The sequence below is a fragment of the Podarcis vaucheri genome (assembly GCF_965113315.1).
Source record: "Podarcis vaucheri genome assembly, chromosome: 9".
Classification (NCBI taxonomy): Eukaryota; Metazoa; Chordata; class Lepidosauria; order Squamata; family Lacertidae; genus Podarcis; species Podarcis vaucheri.
In genome coordinates this window covers 431,025-451,418 of record NC_138767.1, presented here as the reverse complement: position 1 = coordinate 451,418, position 20,394 = coordinate 431,025, and the positions used below count along the sequence as shown (strand labels likewise).

The following is a 20,394-nucleotide window of genomic DNA, read 5'->3' as shown; positions in this document are numbered from 1 at the left end:
TGGGAAAACCATAGCTTGAACTATATGGACATTATGCAGAATGTCGGCACCCTATATATAGAAAGGAGCAAACCAGGGATATTTGAGGGAGCAGGCGAGCAGGTGGGGCCCAGGACTCACATCACAGGAGCCCCAGGAGAGTGGGGCCCTAAGCTAGAGCTTGTTTAGCTTATATATAATTCCAGCACTGGTTGTGAGCACAAGAGAGGGATGAACCAGGTGCCCCCCCTTGAGCTGCTTCGAAGCCCCCACAGGCTGCAAGGGCAGACCAGGACTGGGCCCAAGGAGAGTGGCCAGGAATGGCACAGCCAGGGCTTTGGGACCTGGGCGCTGATCCTGACACCCTCACTATGGAGAGCCATAGTGCCGACTGCCTTCTCAATCCGGCCCGCAGACGGTCTGGAAATCAGCATGTTTTTACATGAGTAGAATGTGTGCTTTTCTTTAAAATGCATCTCTGGGTTATTTGTGGGGCATAGGAATTCATTCTTTTTTTCTTTTTCTTTTTCCTTCAAAATATAGTCTGGCCTTGTAAATCAAGAAAATCTTTAATAAAAAGACATTTTTTAAAAATATATAGTCTTGCCCCCCACATGATCTGAGAGATGGTGGACTGGCCCATGGCTGAAAAAGGTTGCTGACCCCTGTCTTAAGGGGTGTCTGTGTGAGCCTGTGACCTGGGTTCAGGAGCTGAGTATTTACCATCACAAAGGAATTGCCAGGCTGCCCAAATAATCAGTGATCATTCTCAGGTCCTGGCAGGCAGGTTTTCTGCTGCAGACTGCCTCTTCTGTGATCTACGTATGATGTATGGGGGGGGGGTCTTGGGCTGCAGGGTGGCAATTTAAAAAGTCTGTATAAGGTCTTGCACACCATTGTTCTGGGTCCCTCCTGTGTGTGGCTGTGAGGACCCTGTTGCAACAGTTTAATAAAGATCAGGCTTACGAGTTGCTTTGCTTCTCAATATTCTCTGGTTGGCCTCTGTTCTTTTCTCCTGCCGATGGAGAACCTGCAAAAGGACTCTATATGGGCTCTTGGGTACCCCATAAGGGAAAAGGAGCAGTTTTATCTTATAACAGGGTTAAGTCAGGACCCGACCTGCCCTGTCCGCCTTGCGTGTCTCTGCTTCTAACCCTCTAGTTTTACGCCTCTTTCCTTCACGAACTGCATAATCCTCATTAACCACCAAATCCCCAGAAAGGCAGGCCCCAGCCGGGACTGAAGCACATTGCTCCACCCGGGGACGTGAGCTCCCACAGAAAAGCCCAGGGTTCCCCCCAAAACCGGCCAGTTCCTTCCAACCAGCCTTGGCACCCTTTGTGCCCAGAGGGGCTCTGCCACCCCCTCTGCTTTGCTGGGGGTCCGTGATTCTGCACTTGGGGTGCAAATCCCAGCAAGAGCAGCACCAGCACCCCACCTTCAATAATGCTTAAAGGTACAAGAGAGCCCCTTGCAGAGCCTGATTCCCCCCCCTCCTGCCCTGTGCCTCTCTGGCTCACCTGCCTCTGCCAGCCTTTCTCTCTGTCCTTAGAACCATAGTGCAGGAAGAGACCCAAAGGGTCATCTAGACCAACCCCCTGCAAGGCAGGAACCGCAGCCCACCATAACTAATCATAACAATAATTTTATTATTGACACCCTGCCCATCTGACTGGGGTGCCCCAGCCGCTCTGTGCAGCTTCCAACATGGTAAAAACACAGCAAACGTCAAACGTTAAAAACTTCCCTACGCGGGGCTGCCGTCAAATGCCTTTGGGAAGTTGTGCGGTTGTTTTATCCGTTTGACATCTGAGCTGCATGTGTTGCCGGGGTTTCTGTTTATGCGCAGCCCAGATTGCCATCACTAGGCACAGAGGCTAGCCTCTGAGCGCAAACGCACTTGGGACCTGATCCCGCCCTTCTCTTTACTGCAACACGTTCCCTTCCGTCTGTGCGATCACAGCTTCCCGCAGCCAGAGCAGAGTCCTACTTGTCCTCCCAGTCTGCCAGCCACACCTTTCTCACCTGGGACCGCCACCCTGAAGGGAGAGAGTTCCCCCTGAACTCTGCATCCCTCACCTTCAGCTTCCCAGGGACCACTGCAGGCCTTACCTCCATGACGGGCTCCTGGCGGCTCCTGGCCAAGGCATCCTCTTCCTCATCCTCCATGGTGGCCGGGACAAGTGTGACAAGAAGGAAATGAGCTTATGGACTTCCCGGCTGGTGGTGGCCTTAATCCGGGATGGACAACACTCATTGGCTTAGGGATTTCAGTCCACTCCTGGAGGAAGGGGGGAGAGGAGGTCCACCACCCGGCCCTTTCCCAGGACAGCCGCCCTGGAATGCCACTGAGAACCACAGAATGGGAGGATTGGAAGGGACCCAGTGGGTCATCTAGTCCAACCCCCCCGGTTTTCGTGGTTTTCGTTTTGCATTTCTGTTCTGGCTAACTGCAAGGCTTTCTTTTCGGCTCTTCCCAAAGCAGGTTTCAGAGCCGGGCTGCTGCTGGATCAAGCCAAAGGGTCCAGCACCCTTTTCTCAAAGTGGCAGAACAGATGCCCCGCAAGGGAGCCCACAAACAGGACCTGGGTGCAGCAGCAACTCTCCCCACAGTAGCTGGTGTTCACAGGCATCGTGCGGCAGATCCCAGTGCCTGAACCGCCTTTGAACAACGGAGGCAGAGAGCACTGATAAGAGGTGAAGCTCAAAGTCTCCTAGACAAAATAAAAACTGGCAAATCGCCAGGTCTGGATGGAATCCACCGTAAAGTTCCCAAACATCTTGAAGGTGAAATAGCTGATCATCTAATGAAAGGGCTGGAAAGTAGCCAATGTAACACCAGTTTTTAAAATGGGATGGGGGGGGGCGGAACCTGGGAAATTGCAGGCTGCTTAGCTTAATTTCAGTCTTGGAAAAACAGGCTGAAAGTATTGTTGAAGATAAAATAAGCAAGCATATAGAAGAACAAGCCCTACTGTGAAGCAGAGCAAGCATGGCTTCTGCAAAGGCAAGTCCTGTCTTATGAACCTTTCGTTGAGAGTGTCAGAAAGCATAAAGATAGAGGTGATCTGGTTAACATGGTGTGTCCTTAGACTTCCCAAAACTTTTTGACCACTGTTTCCCCCCTCAATTCTGCTGAACTTGCAAGGGCCAGGAGGCAAACGTTGACAGCTGAAAATACAAAAAAGGCAAACAAACCAAACTGCATTTTTACAATCATTTTTGGACCTTCCTGCTGAGTGAAAAGCATAGAGCACTATTGCGAAAATGTTTCTCCCAAAGTGCTAGAATGCCACAAGTAATTTCGTAAGAGAATGCAACAGGTGATATTTTTATGTGATAGTCTATGTCCAGCTATGTGCACAGCTATACTTGCGAATAGCCTTAAGAGGCCTGACATGCAAGTCTCTTCAAATTTACACAAAGGCGTCCATTTACAACATACCAGGTTATTATCTGTGGGGCAAACAATTGAATTAAAATTATAGCCCCAGAGGGGCGATTGTTATAGGAATTCTAAGGTCAAACACACATGCATACAAGGCAAACACACATACATAATTATAGTGTCTGAAACAGTACAGGAGAGCAATCCTGAAGCCATTTTGACCCTCCCAAATTGACCTCAAATATTTCTCTGCAAGGAGGAAGGACATGGGAAAAGCTTTCCAACTGTCTTTGGATTGTAGGGGCTTGCACCTCTCTGCAAACACAGTCTGGCAGGTATTTGTTATGCGTAAGAGATTCAGGAACTAAGTATTGACCATCTCCAAGGAATGGCCAGGCTACCCAGAAAATGCAGTCAACGCGGGTAGCGCTGTGAGTTAAACCACAGAGCCTAGGGCTTGCCGATCAGAAGGTTGGCAGTTCGAATCCCCGCGACGGGGTGAACTCCTGTTGCTCGGTCCCTGCTCCTCCCAACCTAGCAGTTCGAAAGCACATCAGTGCAAGGTGATAAATATGTACCACTCCAGCGGGAAGGTAAACGGCGTTTCTGTGCGCTGCTCTGGTTCGCCAGAAGCGGCTTAGTCCTGCTGGCCACATGACCCGGAAGCTGTATGCCGGCTCCCTCGGCCAATAAAGCGAGATGAGCGCCGCAACCCCAGAGTCGGTCACGACTGGACCTAATGGCCAGGGGTCCCTTTACCTTTACCTTTAAGGCTTTACAGGACGTGGGTGGAGCTGTGGTCTAAACCACATAGCCTAGGGCTTGCCGAATCCCCGCAGCGGGGTGAGCGCCTGTTGCTTGGTCCCAGCTCCTGCCAACCTAGCAGTTCGAAAGCATGTCAAAGTGAGCAACAAGTTCAAAGAAGAATTTTGAACCCCGAGGATGGGGTGGCAAGGACTTTTAACTTTCCCACCATATCCCAGAATACAGTTCATACAGCATCATTGCTACATCACTGACATGTCACAAAAGGGGAGGGGTAGACAGTGTTTACACTAGTTTAACCTTGGCAAACCGGTCCAGACAAGTCCTTGGTACAAGATTAGCATAAGCAGACATGGCGGGGCAAGACTCAGGTATAAGATGAGCATAGAGAAATATGTCTTAAGTGCCCACCACCCAAAAGTACAATAGAAGTTCCTTTGCATGTCTGGAGCCTGAGGCGAGTCAGGGGATGAGATTTGGCTTCCTTTGGCCAACAAGGAGCCCAGCAATTGTCACCTCTGGGAACTTCCGGGAGTCCTTTGCAAGGGGAAAATAGCTTTGGAATGGAGGGAACTGGGAAAGGAGATGATTTTATATTCTTTTTAAAGCTAGGTAACTTCCCTGAGCTGTCAAGTTGGAAGGATACGTTCAGGCATAATATTTGTAATATTTAACTTTCAAGACGTGCCCCCTCCCGTGATTTCCGTATCTATATGAGACGTCGGAATTTCTCTAACCAGAGACTCTCGCTTCCGCGTAAGGAAAAGAGCCGGGGGAGCTTGCCCTCAGCCAAGATGGCGCCCGGGGTGACTTTCCCTCAACCAAGATGGCGCCCGCCTCTCCGCTTCCGAAAGAAAGGCGTCACTTCCTAGGGGCGCGCTTCCGTTTCCGGGCGGAAGCGGGCGGCGGCGGGCGGGAGGAGCGGCGAGATGCCCCACGCGCGTCCGGAAGAGGCTGCGCCCCGCCCGGGCTGCCCGAGGGAGGCTGGTACGGGGCGGGGAGGGCGGGCCAGGCTCTGACTTCCCCCTTCCCCGCAGGGACCCCCTCGAGGAGGACTGGCAGGTGCGGGGCCGGGAAGGGGAGGGCGGGGGGGGCAAGGGGGAGGGAGGGAGGGAGGAGACCCCCGTCCTGCTCACTCCCCCCTTCTCCCCCCAGCAGGTGATGGCGCAGCGGGTGGCGGAGCACATGCCCTTCTTCCTCCACGAAGCCAACGCGGAGGCGGGACTGCTTTGCGCAGGTGAGGCGGGGGGGGGGGCGTGCAGGTGCACTGGGCCTGCTGGGAGGGGGCGGGGGGGGGCGCGCACATGCAAACGTGTTGCAGCAGCAGCAGCAGCAGCATTTGTATGCTGCCTTCCCATAGTTGCATACAGCGGTATCTCGGGTTAAGTACTGAATTCGTATTATTAAGCACTATTTCTGGGTTAGCAGAGTCTGTAACCTGGAGCGTATGTAACCCGAGGCACCACTGTAATTCTTATTATTAGTAGTACAGTGGTACCTCGGGTTACAGACGCTTCAGGTTCCAGACTCCGCTAACCCAGAAATAGTAACTCGGGTTAAGAACTTTGCTCCAGGATGAGAACAGAAATTGAACAGCGTCGGCAGTGGGAGGCCCCATTAGCTAAAGTGGTGCTTCAGGTTAAGAGTGGTTTCAGATTAAGAACAGACCTCCGGGACAAATTATACTACTTGACCCGAGGTACCACTGTAGTACTTATACGCTGTGGTCTAAACCACTCAGCCTCTTCGGCTTGCCAAGGTTGGCAGTTCGAATCCCCGCGACGGGATGAGCTCCCGTTGCTCTGTCCCAGCTCCTGCCAACCTAGCAGTTTGAAAGCACGCCAAAAAAAGTGCAAGTAGATAAATAGGTACTGCTCCGGCGGGAAGGTAAACGGCGTTTCCGTGCGCTGCTCTGGTTCGCCAGAAGCGACTTAGTCCTGCTGGCCACATGACCCGGAAGCTGTACGCCAGCTCTCTCGGCCAATACAGCGAGATGAGCGCCGCAACCCCAGAGTCGGCCACGGCTGGACCTAATGGTCAGGGGTCCCTTTACCTTTACTTACACCCTGCCTTTCTGCCTGGGTTTCCCCAGCCACTCTGGGCGGCTTCCAACAAAAGATTAAAAATACATTAACACACCAGTCATTAAAAACTTCCCTAAACAGGGCTGCCTTCAGGTGTCTTCTAAACGTCAGGTGGTTGTTTATTTCCTTGACATCTGCTGGAAGGGTGTTCCACAGGGCGGGCGCCACCACCAAGAAGGCCCTCTGCCTGGTTCCCTGTAACTTGGCTTCTCACAGTGAGGGAACCGCCAGAAGGCCCTCAGCACTGAACCTCAGTGTCCGGGCTGAATGATGGGGGTGGAGACGCTCCTTCAGGTCTACTGGGCCGGTTCCTGCCGACGCACGTGCCAGTTGAAACCATGCTCAAAGCGGCTTACAACATGACAAGGTTTACACAATCACAAACGTAACAAAAGTCGCAAACAATAAATAAAACACATCAAAAAATACATTATTATATGGAAACAATTTACACATAGATCATAAGATCCGAAACCAAAGATGCAACAATAACAGCAACAGCCTCTCCCAGCCCCCTGAAAACAATACCCCTAGATGTGTATACAGGGGTTCCTGCACTGCAGGGGGTTGGGCTAGATGACCCCTGGAAGTCCCTTCCAACTCTACAGTTCTCGGATTCTAGGATATACACACAGATATTGCAACGGGGGGGGGGGAGAGGAAGATGGTGTGAGTTTCTGAGTCCTGAAGGCATTGTCAAGGGAGCACATCAAAACAAATGACAAACGCCCCTTGCAAACCATGGGAGCTCTCTTGACGGCTCCTAGGGTGGGTTTGCCCATGGAAGCTCCATGCCCCTGAACACCAGTTTCTGGGAATCTTAAGCGTTGCGCTCAGGTTCCTGCTGGTGTGCTCCCCAGTGGGGCACCTGCTTAGCCCCTCTGAGAGCGGGATGCTGGACTAGAGAGCCCATTGGTCTGACCCCGCAGGCTTCGCTTCTGTTGCTACAGGTTTCCGCATCAGGATGGGTCTGCTCTGCTGAGACGGGTGCTTGGGGACTGCCCCACAGCTGCCACATTTTGTCCCAGAAGCTCACCAGAGGCCAAGGCGAAGCCTATTTCAGAAGTCCTTGCTTCAGACCTGGCCATAACAGCAGAGACCAAGTCAGGGCTAGCTCTTGCCGCTCTAGGCTGGGCCAGGGCAAAGAGGGCATGTCTTTGTGTGCCTGCCCTGCCCGCTTCTTTCTCGGCAACGGTGCCCCTTTCCTTTCTCTGCTGGGCATTTCCCCCAGGCCACAGCCAGGGTGTGTCAGCTGGGTTCCTGTTCCCCACTGCCTGCTCCCCAAAAGAGCTCACGCTCACTGTGTGGTCTCTCCTCAGACGTGGACAACAGGCCTTGCTGGTTTTGCGCCAATGATGACTACAGTGACGATGATTGGGGGAGCGACGAGGAGGAACTGGAGGAAGAGAGGGCCCAGAATGCCAGCCCAGCCACATTCTGTGGCTTTAAGAAATCCTTCCTTTGCAAGCCGCCTGCCTTTGCCCTGCCAGCAAGCAGCAGCAGTAAAGACAGCCCTCTGCTGGGCATTTCTCTGCCCCAGAAGCAGCAGCTCACAGCTGAGGTGAGGCATGCAGCCAGGGCCTGGTCACTCTCCTCCAGCCTTGCCTGCTTCAGGGCAGCTGCTTCTTGACTTCCTGCAACCCCATGGCTCTTGCCTCATTCTCTGGATTTCCCCTTAGCTGCCGACTTACTTCTCTGAAAGGAATTGGGGCAGGGGCGTTCCATCCCCTTTCCTTTTCTGTCCTTTCCATCTTTGCTGCCTGCCAGACCAAACAGCACTTTCTGAAAATATTATTATTATTATTATTATTATTATTTATACCCTTCCCATCTGGCTGGGTTTCCTCAGCCACTCTGGGTGGCTCCCAACCGAATATTAAAACAGTATTAAACATTAAAAACTTCCCTAAAGAGGGCTGCTGCCATGAAGCCCGTGCTTGAATTCTGCCCTGCCTCAGCGCATGCTGGGACAGGTAAGGACAGCGATGTGCGTCTGTGCACACCTGCTTGACTATGCTGAAAGGTCTCGCTGTCCCGATCTTTCTCAGGAAGCGGCGAGGAATGCAGCAGAGTTGCTTGCCGAAGAGGAGCGCATCAAGAAGAAGGCTGAGAAGAAGAGGATGAAGAAGAAGGTGCTTGCCTCTGGGCGATCCGCGTGGTGGGGGGGCCTCCGCTGGGGGAGAGGCTGTCCTTGCGCCTCGATGTCCGTCCCTTGGCCCCATTGCGCGTGCTGCTTTCTCTTTCCAGAGGCAGAAGGACCGGAAGAAGCAGGAGAAGCGAGACCAGGAGCTGATGGCCAAGAGCATAGCTGAGGCAGTGAGTGGCCACTGGGGGAGTCTGCACGTTTGCCCATCTGACACAGGGGATGTACAGCCCTTTCAGAGCCTTGCTGTGTCGCTTGCCGGCAGGTGCAGGTTGCTCAGATAAAGTGGGTTTGCAGCGTCACACAGCCGCCCTGCAGGCCAACTGCAATGAGGGCTCAGGAAAAACCCTTCTCCTCACCTTGAACCTTTGTGCTGCTTCCAGGCTGGCAAAATGGGCCACAGTTAGCGAAGCTCATTGGCAAGCGAGGGCCTTGTCTTTAGCACAGAGCTCCAAAGTCCAGAGGGTTGGCCTGGGCAGAGGTGGGTTGTACTGAGCCCCCAGCTCTCCTGCAGGTAGGGCCTGCGGCAGAAACCCCCTTGGTTTGCCCCAGAGGCAGGGGGCTCCTTGCTGCCCTCCCAGGCTGCGTCTCTCCTTGTGCAGGACGAGTATTTGAACAGCAGCAGCGGTGTGCAAGGTTCTGCCTGCCTGGCTGCCATTCCGAGGGCCTTGGGACCGCCCCGTCCCGATTCAGAGGAGAGCTCCACCCAGGACCTCAGTGAGAACATGGCTTCCCCCGGCCGGAGTCCCAGCAGGAGCACAGAGGAGGAAATGGAGGCAAGTGGGACCCATACCCTCCTCTGGCCCCTGGGAGGCCTGGGAGGGAGACAGGCTCAGCAAGGGGGGGGAGGGGAAGAGGGAGAACAACCCAGCCCCACAAGTTGGGCAGGCAACCTGGTGCCGTCCCTGAAGTTCTCTTCAGCACAGCTGGGGCTTGTCTGCGCTTCTAGTTGCGCAGCAGGACAGGCAATTTAGGGGGAAATTCCCTGTGAGAAAAAAATGTGTATGGTGGGGGTGGAATAATATTTCTTCCCTTTTGTGCAGTGGTCCCAGTATGGACCAACCTCTAACAGCAGCTGTTTTCTTTCTACTTTCTTTGGAAAGAAGAAACCGGGCAGAACTTGTTTTCTCATAACAACAACAATCTTATTATTTATAGGCTGCCTATTTGAGTGGGTTGCTCCGGCCACTCTGAGTGGCTCCCAACAAAATAATTAAAACACAATAAAACACCAAACGTTAAAATACAGGGCTGCCTTCAGATCTCTTCTAGAAGTCAAAGAGTTCTGTATTTCTTTGACACCTGATGGGAAGGCGTTCTGCCCGATTCCCTGTCACCTCCCTGTTCTGCGCCTTGGCTTGACGCAGGCTGCGCATGGAGGGCCAGGGGGCAGAGAGAGGCTGCTTTCATTTGTGGCTCTGCCCATCCCAGCCCCATGGAACAGGAAGCAGCCTTTCCACGTGGGTCCTCTTTGGTGCGGGGAGGAGGCATTTGTCACCTGGCTTCTCTTTGGAGAAGTGCTCTTTTATAGGGAAGGTGCTTGAGAGATTCAGGACGTGGCCCAGAGTTGCTCTTTCCTGTCTCTCGCCTGCAGGAGGAGCTTGATCTGACCAGCACTTTTGTATCGAAAGCTCGTCTCAAGGTGGGCTCCAAGCCCCCCCCACTGCCGCTGCCGAGAAAGGAGAAGGCGGCCCAGCCGGACAGAAAGGAGCCAGAGGTGAAAGAGCAGGAGCAGGTGAGGACAGGTTTGAGAGTGGTTGTTTTTCGTAGAATCATAGACTTGGAAGGGATCCCCAAGGGTCATCTAGCCCAACCCCCTGCAGGGCCAGAATCCCTGACAGGTGACCATCTAACTGCAGTTTGAAAACCTCCAGCAAACGAGAGTCCACCACCTTCTGCGGGTCATCTAGTCCAAAGCCCTGCAATGCAGTTATTTCTCCTTTATTGTCATTTGAATCCATTGGTTTGGGTCCTGCCCTCTTGGAGCAGCAGAAAGCAAGCTTGCCCCATTGAAGCTAATGGACGTGACTTACTTGGGTTGATTAATTGCACTGGCTCCCGAAGAGGTCAGGTTCAAGGTGCTAGTCTTGACCTTTAAAACCCTTTGTGGCTTAGGGCCCTCGTATTTACGGGACCTCCTTTTCTGGTCTGCTCCGCAGAAGACCCTAAGGTCCATGAATAACCATAGTTTAGAGGTCCCTAAGGAAGTCAGACTATCCTCCACCAGGGCCTTCTTAGTGATGGCTCTGACCTGGTGGAATGCCTCTGTCCCATGAGACCAGGGCCCTTCAGGATTTAACTTCCTTCCGCTGAGAGCCAGTGTGGTGTAGTGGTTAAGAGCGGTGGACTCGTAATTTGGGGAACCGGGTTTGATTCCCCGCTCCTCCACATGCAGCTGCTGGGTGACCTTGGGCCAGTCACACTTCTCTGACGTCTCTCAGCCCCACTCACCTCACAGAGTGTTTGTTGTGGGGGAGGAAGGGAAAGGAGAATGTTAGCCGCTTGGAGACTTCTTAGGGCAGTGATAAAGCGGGATATCAAATCCAAACTCTTCTTCTTCTTCTTCTGCTGGGCCTGTAAGACAGAACTATTCCGCCTGGCCTTTAATTTGAATTCAGCCTGATCTTTTATTTCCCTTCTCTTCCCTCCCTCCCCTTTTATGAAGATCACCTGCTCTGAGACCCCACAGCCAATTCTTCCCTGGCCTCCTCTCTGGCCCAGGAAGGACCAGTTCAGCCAGCTAGCCCTGGGGGGGATTATCTAATGCTTATTAGATGAATTTCCCCTAAATTGATTTCTGAACTTTGAATTTTATTGTTATTCATGTTTTTATACTGTATTTTATGCTGCTTTTACAACTAAGTGTTTTAAATTGGTTGTTAGCCGCCCTGAGCCAGGTTTTTAAACCGGGAAGGGCGGGGTATCATTAAAAAATATTATTATTATTATTATTTATTAGATCTGCTCTAACTTAAGTTGAACACGGCCCATTGTTCTCTGTCCCCTAAGCTGTGCAAATTAGGAATCCTCGTCACTCGTGGGCACTTCTGATTAGAATTCTGGTTCTGTAGAAGATTCAGAACAGGGCAGGTGGGGGAATCGTGGCCTTGGTTTTTTGGCCACTGGTCACGGTCTTCCTCTCATGCAGAATTACAGGAGCCCCTGACCCCGTTCCTTGCTGCTTCTTCCAGGTTCCGAAGGCTGGGCTCCAGATGACTCCAGTGGAGCAGAGCATGGTGCTGGCAGGTGTGTGTTTGCCTGGGAATGCTGTCAGTCTGCCCCCTGCCTCCCTTTTCAGAGGTGCTGAGCAGGAGCACTTAGCCTTCAGGGGGCAAAGCCTTGGACCCGGGTCCTGATGGCCTTTTCTTCTTGCTTCTTGCATGACCCTAAAAGATTGCGGCAACGAGACTGCAAAGCAGGGGGGCTACCAGGAGGCCGTGCTCCTGTTCACAGAAGCCGTCAAGCTCAACCCGCGGGAGTACAGGTGAGCCCCGGGGCGGGGTAAGGTCCCCTCCCTTCAGCATGGCTGGGGGAGCTGTGCCAGAGTCCCCTGCCCTTCTGTACAGCGGGAGGGGGGTGTCTGGGGGAGCCTCTGGGGATCTGGCAGGATCAGGAGAACCACTTCCCTGGAGTCTCCCCAGGACCATTAAGCTGGCTGAGTAGAAAGCTGCCCCTGAGCCCTGGGACCGCCCACTACCTGACTCCAGGTAAGGCTGCAGCTCCGTGGTAGGACAGGTGTTCTGTGTGCAGAAGTTTCCGGGTTCAAACTGCGGCGTCTCAAAGCAGGGCTTGCGGGAGGCCCTTCTCTGAATCCCTGGAGAGCTATGGTGGATTGAGACAGATGGAACAGTCAGCAGGCCCTGAATAAGGATCAAGCCGCTGTTTCGTCTGGCCCCTGGCCATCCAGATGCCTGTTGAAAGCAGGATTCGCACCCAAGATCACCGAGTCTTTCCAGTGAATCAGAAGATTCACAGAAAGGAGCACCAGTGGCCAGGGCAAGGGGGGAGCCTAGGGGGACACCCCAGGAAGATAGAGCCAGAGGGGACTCAGAGGGGAGCAGTTGGAAATCGGGACCAGCGTCACCGCCAGAGAGCAGGGAAGAGGAAGGGCGCCAGGGATCAAGCGCTGGCAGCTCGCAACAGGAGGGAGGGCACGAGTCAGGAGTGGCCACACCTTCATCGGGGAGCGAAGAAACGGTCAGACGGAAAGTGGAAGGTTGGGCGCGCGCGCCAAGTTCAAATGCACAGGAAGGTGGCGCAGTAGGCAGCCCGGAAAGGGAGCCAGGTCCTAAAGCCCGGCGCAAGGAGACAGAAGGGTCCGGGGGGTCGGCGTCGGAGGAGTCCCGGAGGGAGGAGACCCCGGGGGGCAGAGGGACCCAGAGGAGAACAGTCAGGCGGAAAAGGTGGAGCAGGGCTAGGATATTAAGTTGGTGCGCAAGGGGCGGAGACTCAGACGGAGCTTCGCCGATCTAACCATAAGACGTAGAGTTGCACGCAGCAGCTTGAGAATGGAAACTGTAACTCAATAAAGACTTTTACTTAATGATCGCTGGCTAGCGTGATCCTCTGTGAGCTAGGATCGGGGAGCAACTCTGACAGCACCCAAGAGCAACTCTTCCTTCCTTCGGTTTCCAGCAGCTGATTTTCAGAGGCGTTGCAGCCTCTGCCTGCGGATGAGGAGCCTAGCTGTCCTTGCCACTGGCCCTCGGTCGCTCTTCTCCAACCTTTTGTCTTCTTAAAGCAACCCAAGTTGGAGGCTTTGCCTGCCTCCTGCAGGAGCCAGTTCTGTAGTTTCTGTGCTGCTTAGACTTCCTTTTCTCCAGCTTTTGGCTTCCTGGGATGCCCACGAATTCACCCTCTCCCTCGCCCTTCCGCCAGGTTCTTTGGGAATCGCTCCTTCTGCTACGAGAGGCTGCGGTGCTACGCGGAGGCTCTGCGCGACGCCCAGGTGGCCCTCAGCCTGCACCCCGGCTGGCCCAAAGGCCTGTTCCGCAAGGGCAAGGCCCTCATGGGCCTCAAGGTAGGGGCGAAACGGGTGGGGCGAGGCTGGGAGGGTGGCCTCCTGCGTCCCCAGTGAGGCTGGATAGCGACCGTTCTTCTTCCCTCCCCCCAGCGTTACGCAGAGGCCGTGAGGACCTTTGAGGAGCTCCTGCACTTTGACGGCTTCCGTGGAGACGCCGCCGTCCAGCTGGAGAAGTGCCGGGTTCAGCTTCTGCTGGTGAGCTGAGCTGGAGGCCAAGTCCTCCGTGCCCTTAAGGAGGGGGCGCACAGGGCTGCAGCCTGGCTTGGGGCCGCCAGGATCCAGGAGGACAGCTCGGCAGGGATAGTTTGCATGGGTCAGGGCATCTGTTGGGATTGGGCGAAGGAAGCCACCTGAGAAAGAAGGGGGTCTCAGTGGGGTGGAGAGCAGCGCTAGGCACGTTCTGCCACTTGCGTGGATCCCATTGCTACACTGGAGATTTCTGGGCACCGGAAAGAACTTTCTGAGGGTAAGAGCTGTTTGACAGTGGAAGGGTCTCCCTCGGAAGTTGTGGACTCCCCTTTCTTGGAGGAATCTCAGCTAGAGATCTCAGCTACATTGGAGGGGATAGAACGAGATGACTCAGGGTCCCTTCCAGCTTTGCCATGCTATGATTTTATCTACATGGTGCCTAGGGAACAACTTGCACCTTAATATCAGCAAGACAAAGGAGATGGTGATGGGCTTTAGGAGGAAGAGAGGAGAACTAGCCCCGCTGTACATCGGGGAGGGCTATGTGGAGAGGGTCTCTTCCTTTGAATTCCTAGGAGTATCTCAGTGAAGACCTTACTTGGAAAATCAATACAACCCAGGTGGTTAAGAAAGCCCAACAGAGACTCCGTCTCCTCAGAGTATTGCGGAAGAACGATGTCAATCAACATTTGATGATCTCCTTCTCCCGGTCCACAATAGAAAGTGTCCTTTCCTACTGCATCACGGTGTGGGACGCTGGTTTGACATCAACTGATAGGAAGTGCCTACAGAGGGTGGTGAATATTACTTCCTAGATCAAGGGAAGTAATAGTGCCACTGTATTCTGCTCTGGTCAGACCACACCTGGAGTACTGTGTCCAGTTCTGGGCACCACAATTCAAGAAGGACACTGACAAACTGGAACGTGTCCAGAGGAGGGCAACCAAAATGGTCAAGGGCCTGGAAACGATGCCTTATGAGGAACGGCTAAGGGAGCTGGGCATGTTTAGCCTGGAGAAGAGGAGGTTAAGGGGTGATATGATAGCCATGTTCAAATATATAAAAGGATGTCACATAGAGGAGGGAGAAAGGTTGTTTTCTGCTGCTCCAGAGAAGCGGACACGGAGCAATGGATCCAAACTACAAGAAAGAAGATTCCACCTAAACATTAGGAAGAACTTCCTTACAGTAAGAGCTGTTTGACAGTGGAATTTGCTGCCAAGGAGTGTGGTGGAGTCTCCTACTTTGGAGGTCTTTAAGCAGAGGCTTGACAACCATATGTCAGGAGTGCTCTGATGGTGTTTCCTGCTTGGCAGGGGGTTGGACTCGATGGCCCTTGTGGTCTCTTCCAACTCTATGATTCTATGATTCTATGGGCTGTCCCGTGAATCTGCTGGATGAAATAGCGGAAGAATGTTATCTCAGGAGAGTGAGGAAAATTCTCAGGGATGATTCACACCCTGGCCGGCACTTTCTTGATCTCCTGCCCTGGGGCAGAAGATATAGAAGCAGGATTAGTCACACCAAGAGGGTAAAGAACAGCTTCTATCCGTGAGCTGTTGGGCTGCTAAATGAAAAGATAACAACAGGGCAACGGACTTTCAGGTTTGGTGGGTGTGCGTCAGTAAACGAGGGGTATTAAGACTAAGAGAGCTGAGTGGGGGTGCTTGTGTAATCTCACTGTATACAAGTGACAACTGTATACAAGTGACAATAAAGTATTTCAATTACAATTTTGTTAACCACCAAAATATCAAAACACGGTAGCATGTGTAACGCTGATGCCTCACAACAAATGATCTGTAGAAAAGACAACTTGAAAAAAGAGACAACGCATGTATTTTTGTAAACTCAGATACCCTTAATAAAAATACATTTTAAATACAAACACTGTAGCTTACAAATAAAGCAAACGATATTTTTCTTCGGACAGGAAAACGGTTTTGGCTCCTACCCTCCCGAGTGGAACGTCCGTGCCAGAGAATCCTCCTTGCCCCCGGCTGGTAAGAGGGCTCTCAGTGGGGCAGCTCCTTCAGTCCACACGTGGCAGAAGCCCGGCGGCGATTGTGGGGAGCCGCCAGTGGCAGGGATTGCAAGCAGCCCATGGGCTGGCAGCCCCCGGCACGTGAGGGGTGGGACGTTGAGCCTGCTGGTCCTAATTCATTGCTCCTGCCTCCTCCTCCTCCTCTCTTCCTCCCCCCTCCTCTCCTCCCGCTTCCTTCTTGGCAAGGTGAGCAGCCAGGTGGGCAACCCGCCAGAAGCATCTCCCAGGCCAGAGGGCACCTGGCACCTCTCACCATCACCAGCTCTCAGGGCAAAGGGCTGCTGCCATTGGCTGCGCAGGCCCCAGTCAGGTAAGGCCACGGGAGTGGGGTGGGGTGGGGGAGGTCTCCTGGCTGTGGCTGTGGGGAGAGGCTGGGCTTTCACCGAACCTGAGGGCACGCTGCGTTCCCCAGAACATTTGTACCCTGTTGGGATACTGCCGGGGAGACGGGGGCATCAGGCAGGCCCCCAGCTGGCTCTGGACAATCACTGGTCTCCCGTGGAACGGCATCAGTCAGTCAGCAACACGAGCCTCAGATACATTTGGAGACCTGTCAGCAGAGTGTGTAAATCACCTCACAGTAGAAGAGGCGGGCAGAGAGATGTGCAAGCAAAATGAACAGCATTTTATTCAGCATAGCTCAGGAACAAAGGAAAACATGTCTGCTTGCCTTTGTGTCCAGCAAAACAGCAGTACAGTCATACCTCAGGTTGAATGTGCTTCGGGATGAGCGCGTTTGAGTCGCGCTCCGCAGCAACCCGGAACATGTTACTTCCGGGTTTCGCCACTTGTGCATGCGCAGACGCTCAAAATGACGCCATGTGCAGAAGCAGCGAAAAGCGACAAGTGTGTGCACAGACGTGCCATCGCTAGTTACGTTTGTTTCTAGATGTGAACGGGGCTCCGGAACGGATCCTGTTTGCATGTAGAGGTACCACTATACAGTGGTGCCTCAGGTTACATACGCTTCAGGTTACAGACTCCGCTAACCCAGAAATAGTGCTTCAGGTTAAGAACTTTGCTTCAGGATGAGTACAGAAATTGTGCTCCGGCAGCAGCAGGAGGCCCCATTAGCTAAAGTGGTGCTTCAGGTTAAGAACAGTTTCAGGTTAAGAACAGACCTCCGGAATGAATTAAGTACTTAACCTGAGGTACCACTGTATAGCAAAAGCAACATAGAACGGACGTTCCCAGCAGACAGTGCTGGAAGTAAGCAGGCATGTGATACCCAACAGCCATGCCTGACCCTTTTAAGGCGTAATGGAACTATATCCTCACATACCCCACCTTCTTTCCTCCAAGGGGGTGTTGGTTCTCGTCCCCATTTTATCCTCCCCACAGCCCTGTGAGGCAGGTGAGGCTGAGAGCGAACGTCTGGCCCCCAAGGTCCCCCAGGGAGCTCAATGGCTGAGTGGGATTTGAACCCTGCGCTCTCCCTGCTCCCAGTCCAGCACTCTGACCACATGGACACTGTGAGCCCAGGCTCCTTTGAGGCCTCTCCTGCATTCCAGGCCCTTTCAAGAACTGAGCGCGTACAAAATCAGCCTAGTGTGCAAAGGTTAAAAACTAGATGTTTTTGTATGCATTATAAAATGAAATCAAAAGAACTTTACCCCCAAAAAATCCTTTGGCACTCTGCTCAGCTTTGCCTGTGGCCCCATCCATAACCACCTTGTGGCCCTCAGAAGGTTGCCTCGAAAGCAGTGCGGCCCTGTTGTGGTTTTGCTCCATAATGATCCAGAGCAAGTCACAACACTTAGTAAGCAGAGTAAACAAAACTTAAACTCAATGCAGCTTTGACCCTATATACCTGAAGGAGCGTCTCCACCCACCTCGTTCTGCCCGGACACTGAGGTCCAGCTCCAAGGGCCTTCTGACGGTTCCCTCACTGCGAGAAGTGAGGTTGCAGGAAACCAGGCAGAGGGCCTTCTCGGTGGTGGCACCCGCCCTGTGGAACGCCCTCCCATCAGATGTCAAGGAAATAAACCACTATCTGACTTTTAGAAGAAATCTGAAGGCAGCCCTGTTCAGGGAAGCTTTTAATGTCTGATGTTTTATCGCTTTATTATTATTATTATTATTATTATTATTATTATTATTATTATCATTAATTCTGTTGAGAGCCGCCCAGAGTGGCTGGGGAAACCCAGCCAGATGGGCGGGGTATAAATTATTATTATTATTACTGTTATTAATGCTGGGTTCCCAAAATAGAGCAGACTCAGCCAGCTTCATCCAGTATTGTTTGCTAAAGGCAAATGAGCATAACAGCTCACGAATCCTACTCTTCTGGGTTAGGATAGTTGCAGCAAAAACCTTAACTTAAACTTACAGCACTTAAACATGCTGTATCACGAACAGATCACCACAGAGGAAACAAAGGAGAGAGAAGCAGGAAGGAAAGAGAAAGTGAAACCTGGGCTGTTCTTCTAGGAAGTGGGACCTTGGGAGAAAGCGATGAGCTTAACTCAGCTTCTCTGAAGGCCTGACCCCAAACATCAGGAACCTTCTGCTTGTTTCCGGGCAGAATGGAAACTTCCAGCTTGTATCACACAGAGAAAGTTCCAGAACCTTCTTGAATCAAATAGAATAGAGAAGACCTTGACACTTTAAACCAGTACTTTCTGTCCTGACCTGAGCTGGAAGGAGTTCCCTCCCTGCTTCAGCCTTGGCCGCTGGCTCAGGCTGCCCAAGAAGGTGGGCAGGGGCCGGGTCCCAGCTGCCTCCTGCCTGGGCGGCCTTTGGGCTTGCCTCCTCCTGGCTGCCACGTCCGTTGCCACAGGGGCCAGTGAGCAGGTGGGGAGGAGCCTGGGGGCTCCGCAGGGAGTTGCCCCCGATGGGCTTGGGTGGGGCGGAAGCCTTGAATTTGCGAGGTCCAAGCGAGCTGTGGGTCAGGACGGAGGGAGCAGGGCGAGCCGTGGGGCTGAGCGTCCCCTGCCCCCCCCCCCCCGGCGGCTGTGGGTGACGATGTGCTCTTCTCCCAGGGAGAGGTTTCCCGTGTGGGTGGGGAACCTGACGCCCGCCATCACCCAGGAGGTCCTGCAGTGCTACTTCCAGCCGTGAGTATGCCCCTCCTTCCGCCCTCCCCTGGCTCCTCGGAGCCTCAGCTGACCCAAACCGGGAAGGGAGCCCCCAATCCTCCATCGCCTGGAGTCCGGCCGCCTTGGCTGACACCGACTCTCCTTGGGCCGCAGGTTTGGGCCCATTGACTCCATCCGCTGCCTCCCGCGAAGGTTCTGCGCCTTTGTCAACTACACCTGCCGGGAAGCGGCCGAGGAAGCCTATGTGGCGTTGCAGGTGAGGAGGTTCCCCCCATCCTTAAGGGGGGGAGCATTGCTTTCTCCTGCCCCCCCCCAGCTGTGGCCTCAAAGGGTCTTCTGTGTTTCCCTCCCAGGGCGTGGAAGTCAGAGGCTGCCACCTCGTCCTGCAGCTGAAGCACCCGGTGCATGCCACTCCTCCCCTCGCCAAGGCACCCGGAAGCAGCGGGCAGCAGCAGGCGGCGCCTCCGAAGCGGTAGGCAGCAGGTGGGCATGGGCCTGTTGCGGGCATGAAGAGCAGGCGGCCGTTTCAGGCTGCCGTGAGGGATGTTGAGGCCTTCCTGCTGCCTCTCCCCCAGGGCCCCTCTCCCTCTGCGGGGCTTTGGGCGCGGAAGGAGGGGTGCAAAAAGGGAGCTGGCACCATGGGCAAGATGCCCTGCCGTCCCCTGATAGGGCTTGCGAGGGCAAAGAGGGGTGCCGGTGGGAGCAGTGTCACTCCAGGAAGCAGCAACCCCTCTCCCGGCTCCTCTTCCTCCAGGGAGATTCCTCTGGGCCCCCCGCCTTCCTGAGCTCCTCCTGGCTCCGCCGCCTCGGCCACCTCCCTCAGTGAAACACCTCGGCGGAGAAGTTGCTGTGCTTGCAAGCCCACATCCCGGCTGGGCCCCTCGCGGCTGAAGAGGCGGAAGATGTGGGGACAGGCCTGTGGGCTGCACCCTTCCTGCGGGTCGGGGGGGGGGGGACTGGTGGTGGAGGACACAAGCGCAGTTGCCTGTGGGAGCCCCCCAGGCATGTGGGACTGCTGGGGGGGGGGCTGTGGCCTCTGCCTTCTCCAAGGCTGCCCCTGGCCATTTGTTCTCCCTCTGGCTTCTGATGAGACCGGATGCAGATCAGGGAAACTGAGGCCGAGGACTGGGGCGGTTGGGGGGGGGGGCTCTGCCCTCCTGTTGCTCCTGGGAGCCCTCCCTTCTCCAAAGCAGGTATCTGCCCCCACCGGGTGTGGAATGATGCACCTGCAGTGGGGCAGGCAGCTGCCTCTTTGCCCCCCCCCCAGACTCTACTGCCTCTGTGGGGCTCAAGTCCTCTTCTGCTACGGTTCCTTTGAGCCGTGCACTCGGTCCTGGGGAGAATGGGGAGGGCAGGAAGCTCTCTGTGTGTGGGCCCCCCTGCCTGAGGGTGTGGGGCTGGTGTTGCTGGTGGGTGGCCTTGGGGTGCCCCCTCGTTTGTGGGGCCCAGAAGGCAGGAGCGTTCTCCCCCTGCCCTTTTGGTTCTGCTCAGTGTGTTCAGGGATTTGTGCCTGCCACGTGGTTTTTACACTGTTCACAATAAACTCATTAAAAGCCGGCCGGTTCCTTTCGTAAGAGGCGCACTTGCGAGAGAGGGCTGCTCATGCTGCCAGAATCTGAGCCCGATGAATTCGGGGCTTTGCCACAAAGGGAGCACGAGCGACTGGGGGTGTGAGGCCAACCCTGCCCCCCCCCTGGCACACCTTTCTCCTCTCTCTGGGCTGCTCCCCGTCAGTGGA

At 54.1% G+C, this 20,394-nt stretch overlaps 2 protein-coding genes across 5 annotated transcripts in view; both read left to right on the top strand.

Moving 5' to 3' along the window:
• Positions 1 to 9,505, top strand: part of LOC309540071 (uncharacterized protein) — a 29,155-nt gene extending 19,650 nt beyond the window's left edge. The window contains exons 2-7 of one of the 3 annotated variants that reach the window (XM_082236722.1): positions 5,169 to 5,194; positions 5,291 to 5,369; positions 7,536 to 7,777; positions 8,265 to 8,348; positions 8,464 to 8,532; positions 8,962 to 9,505. In XM_082236722.1, the coding sequence (XP_082092848.1) occupies positions 5,294 to 5,369; positions 7,536 to 7,777; positions 8,265 to 8,348; positions 8,464 to 8,532; positions 8,962 to 9,333 (843 nt within the window). In that variant the 5' untranslated portion in view covers positions 5,169 to 5,194; positions 5,291 to 5,293 and the 3' untranslated portion in view covers positions 9,334 to 9,505. Of the gene's footprint in view, positions 1 to 5,038; positions 5,120 to 5,168; positions 5,195 to 5,287; positions 5,370 to 7,535; positions 7,778 to 8,264; positions 8,349 to 8,463; positions 8,533 to 8,961 lie in introns of those variants that run through there. The other 2 variants (XM_082236723.1, XM_082236724.1) reach the window with 2 other exon arrangements.
• A 421-nt stretch (positions 9,506 to 9,926) lies between these two features.
• Positions 9,927 to 19,975, top strand: TTC31 (tetratricopeptide repeat domain 31). 2 transcript variants are annotated; one of them, XM_082236686.1, is made up of 11 exons: positions 9,927 to 10,094; positions 11,551 to 11,605; positions 11,753 to 11,843; positions 13,238 to 13,379; positions 13,473 to 13,577; positions 15,505 to 15,574; positions 15,802 to 15,925; positions 18,600 to 18,674; positions 18,810 to 18,912; positions 19,010 to 19,128; positions 19,411 to 19,975. In XM_082236686.1, exons 2-11 carry the CDS (start codon positions 11,572 to 11,574, stop codon positions 19,439 to 19,441), a joined length of 894 nt encoding a protein of 297 aa, XP_082092812.1. In that variant the 5' UTR covers positions 9,927 to 10,094; positions 11,551 to 11,571; the 3' UTR covers positions 19,442 to 19,975. The 2 variants fall into 2 exon arrangements, with proteins under 2 accessions (XP_082092812.1, XP_082092813.1); XM_082236687.1 differs by having other exon boundaries at positions 9,930 to 10,094; positions 19,010 to 19,139.
• Positions 19,976 to 20,394: the final 419 nt, after the last annotated feature.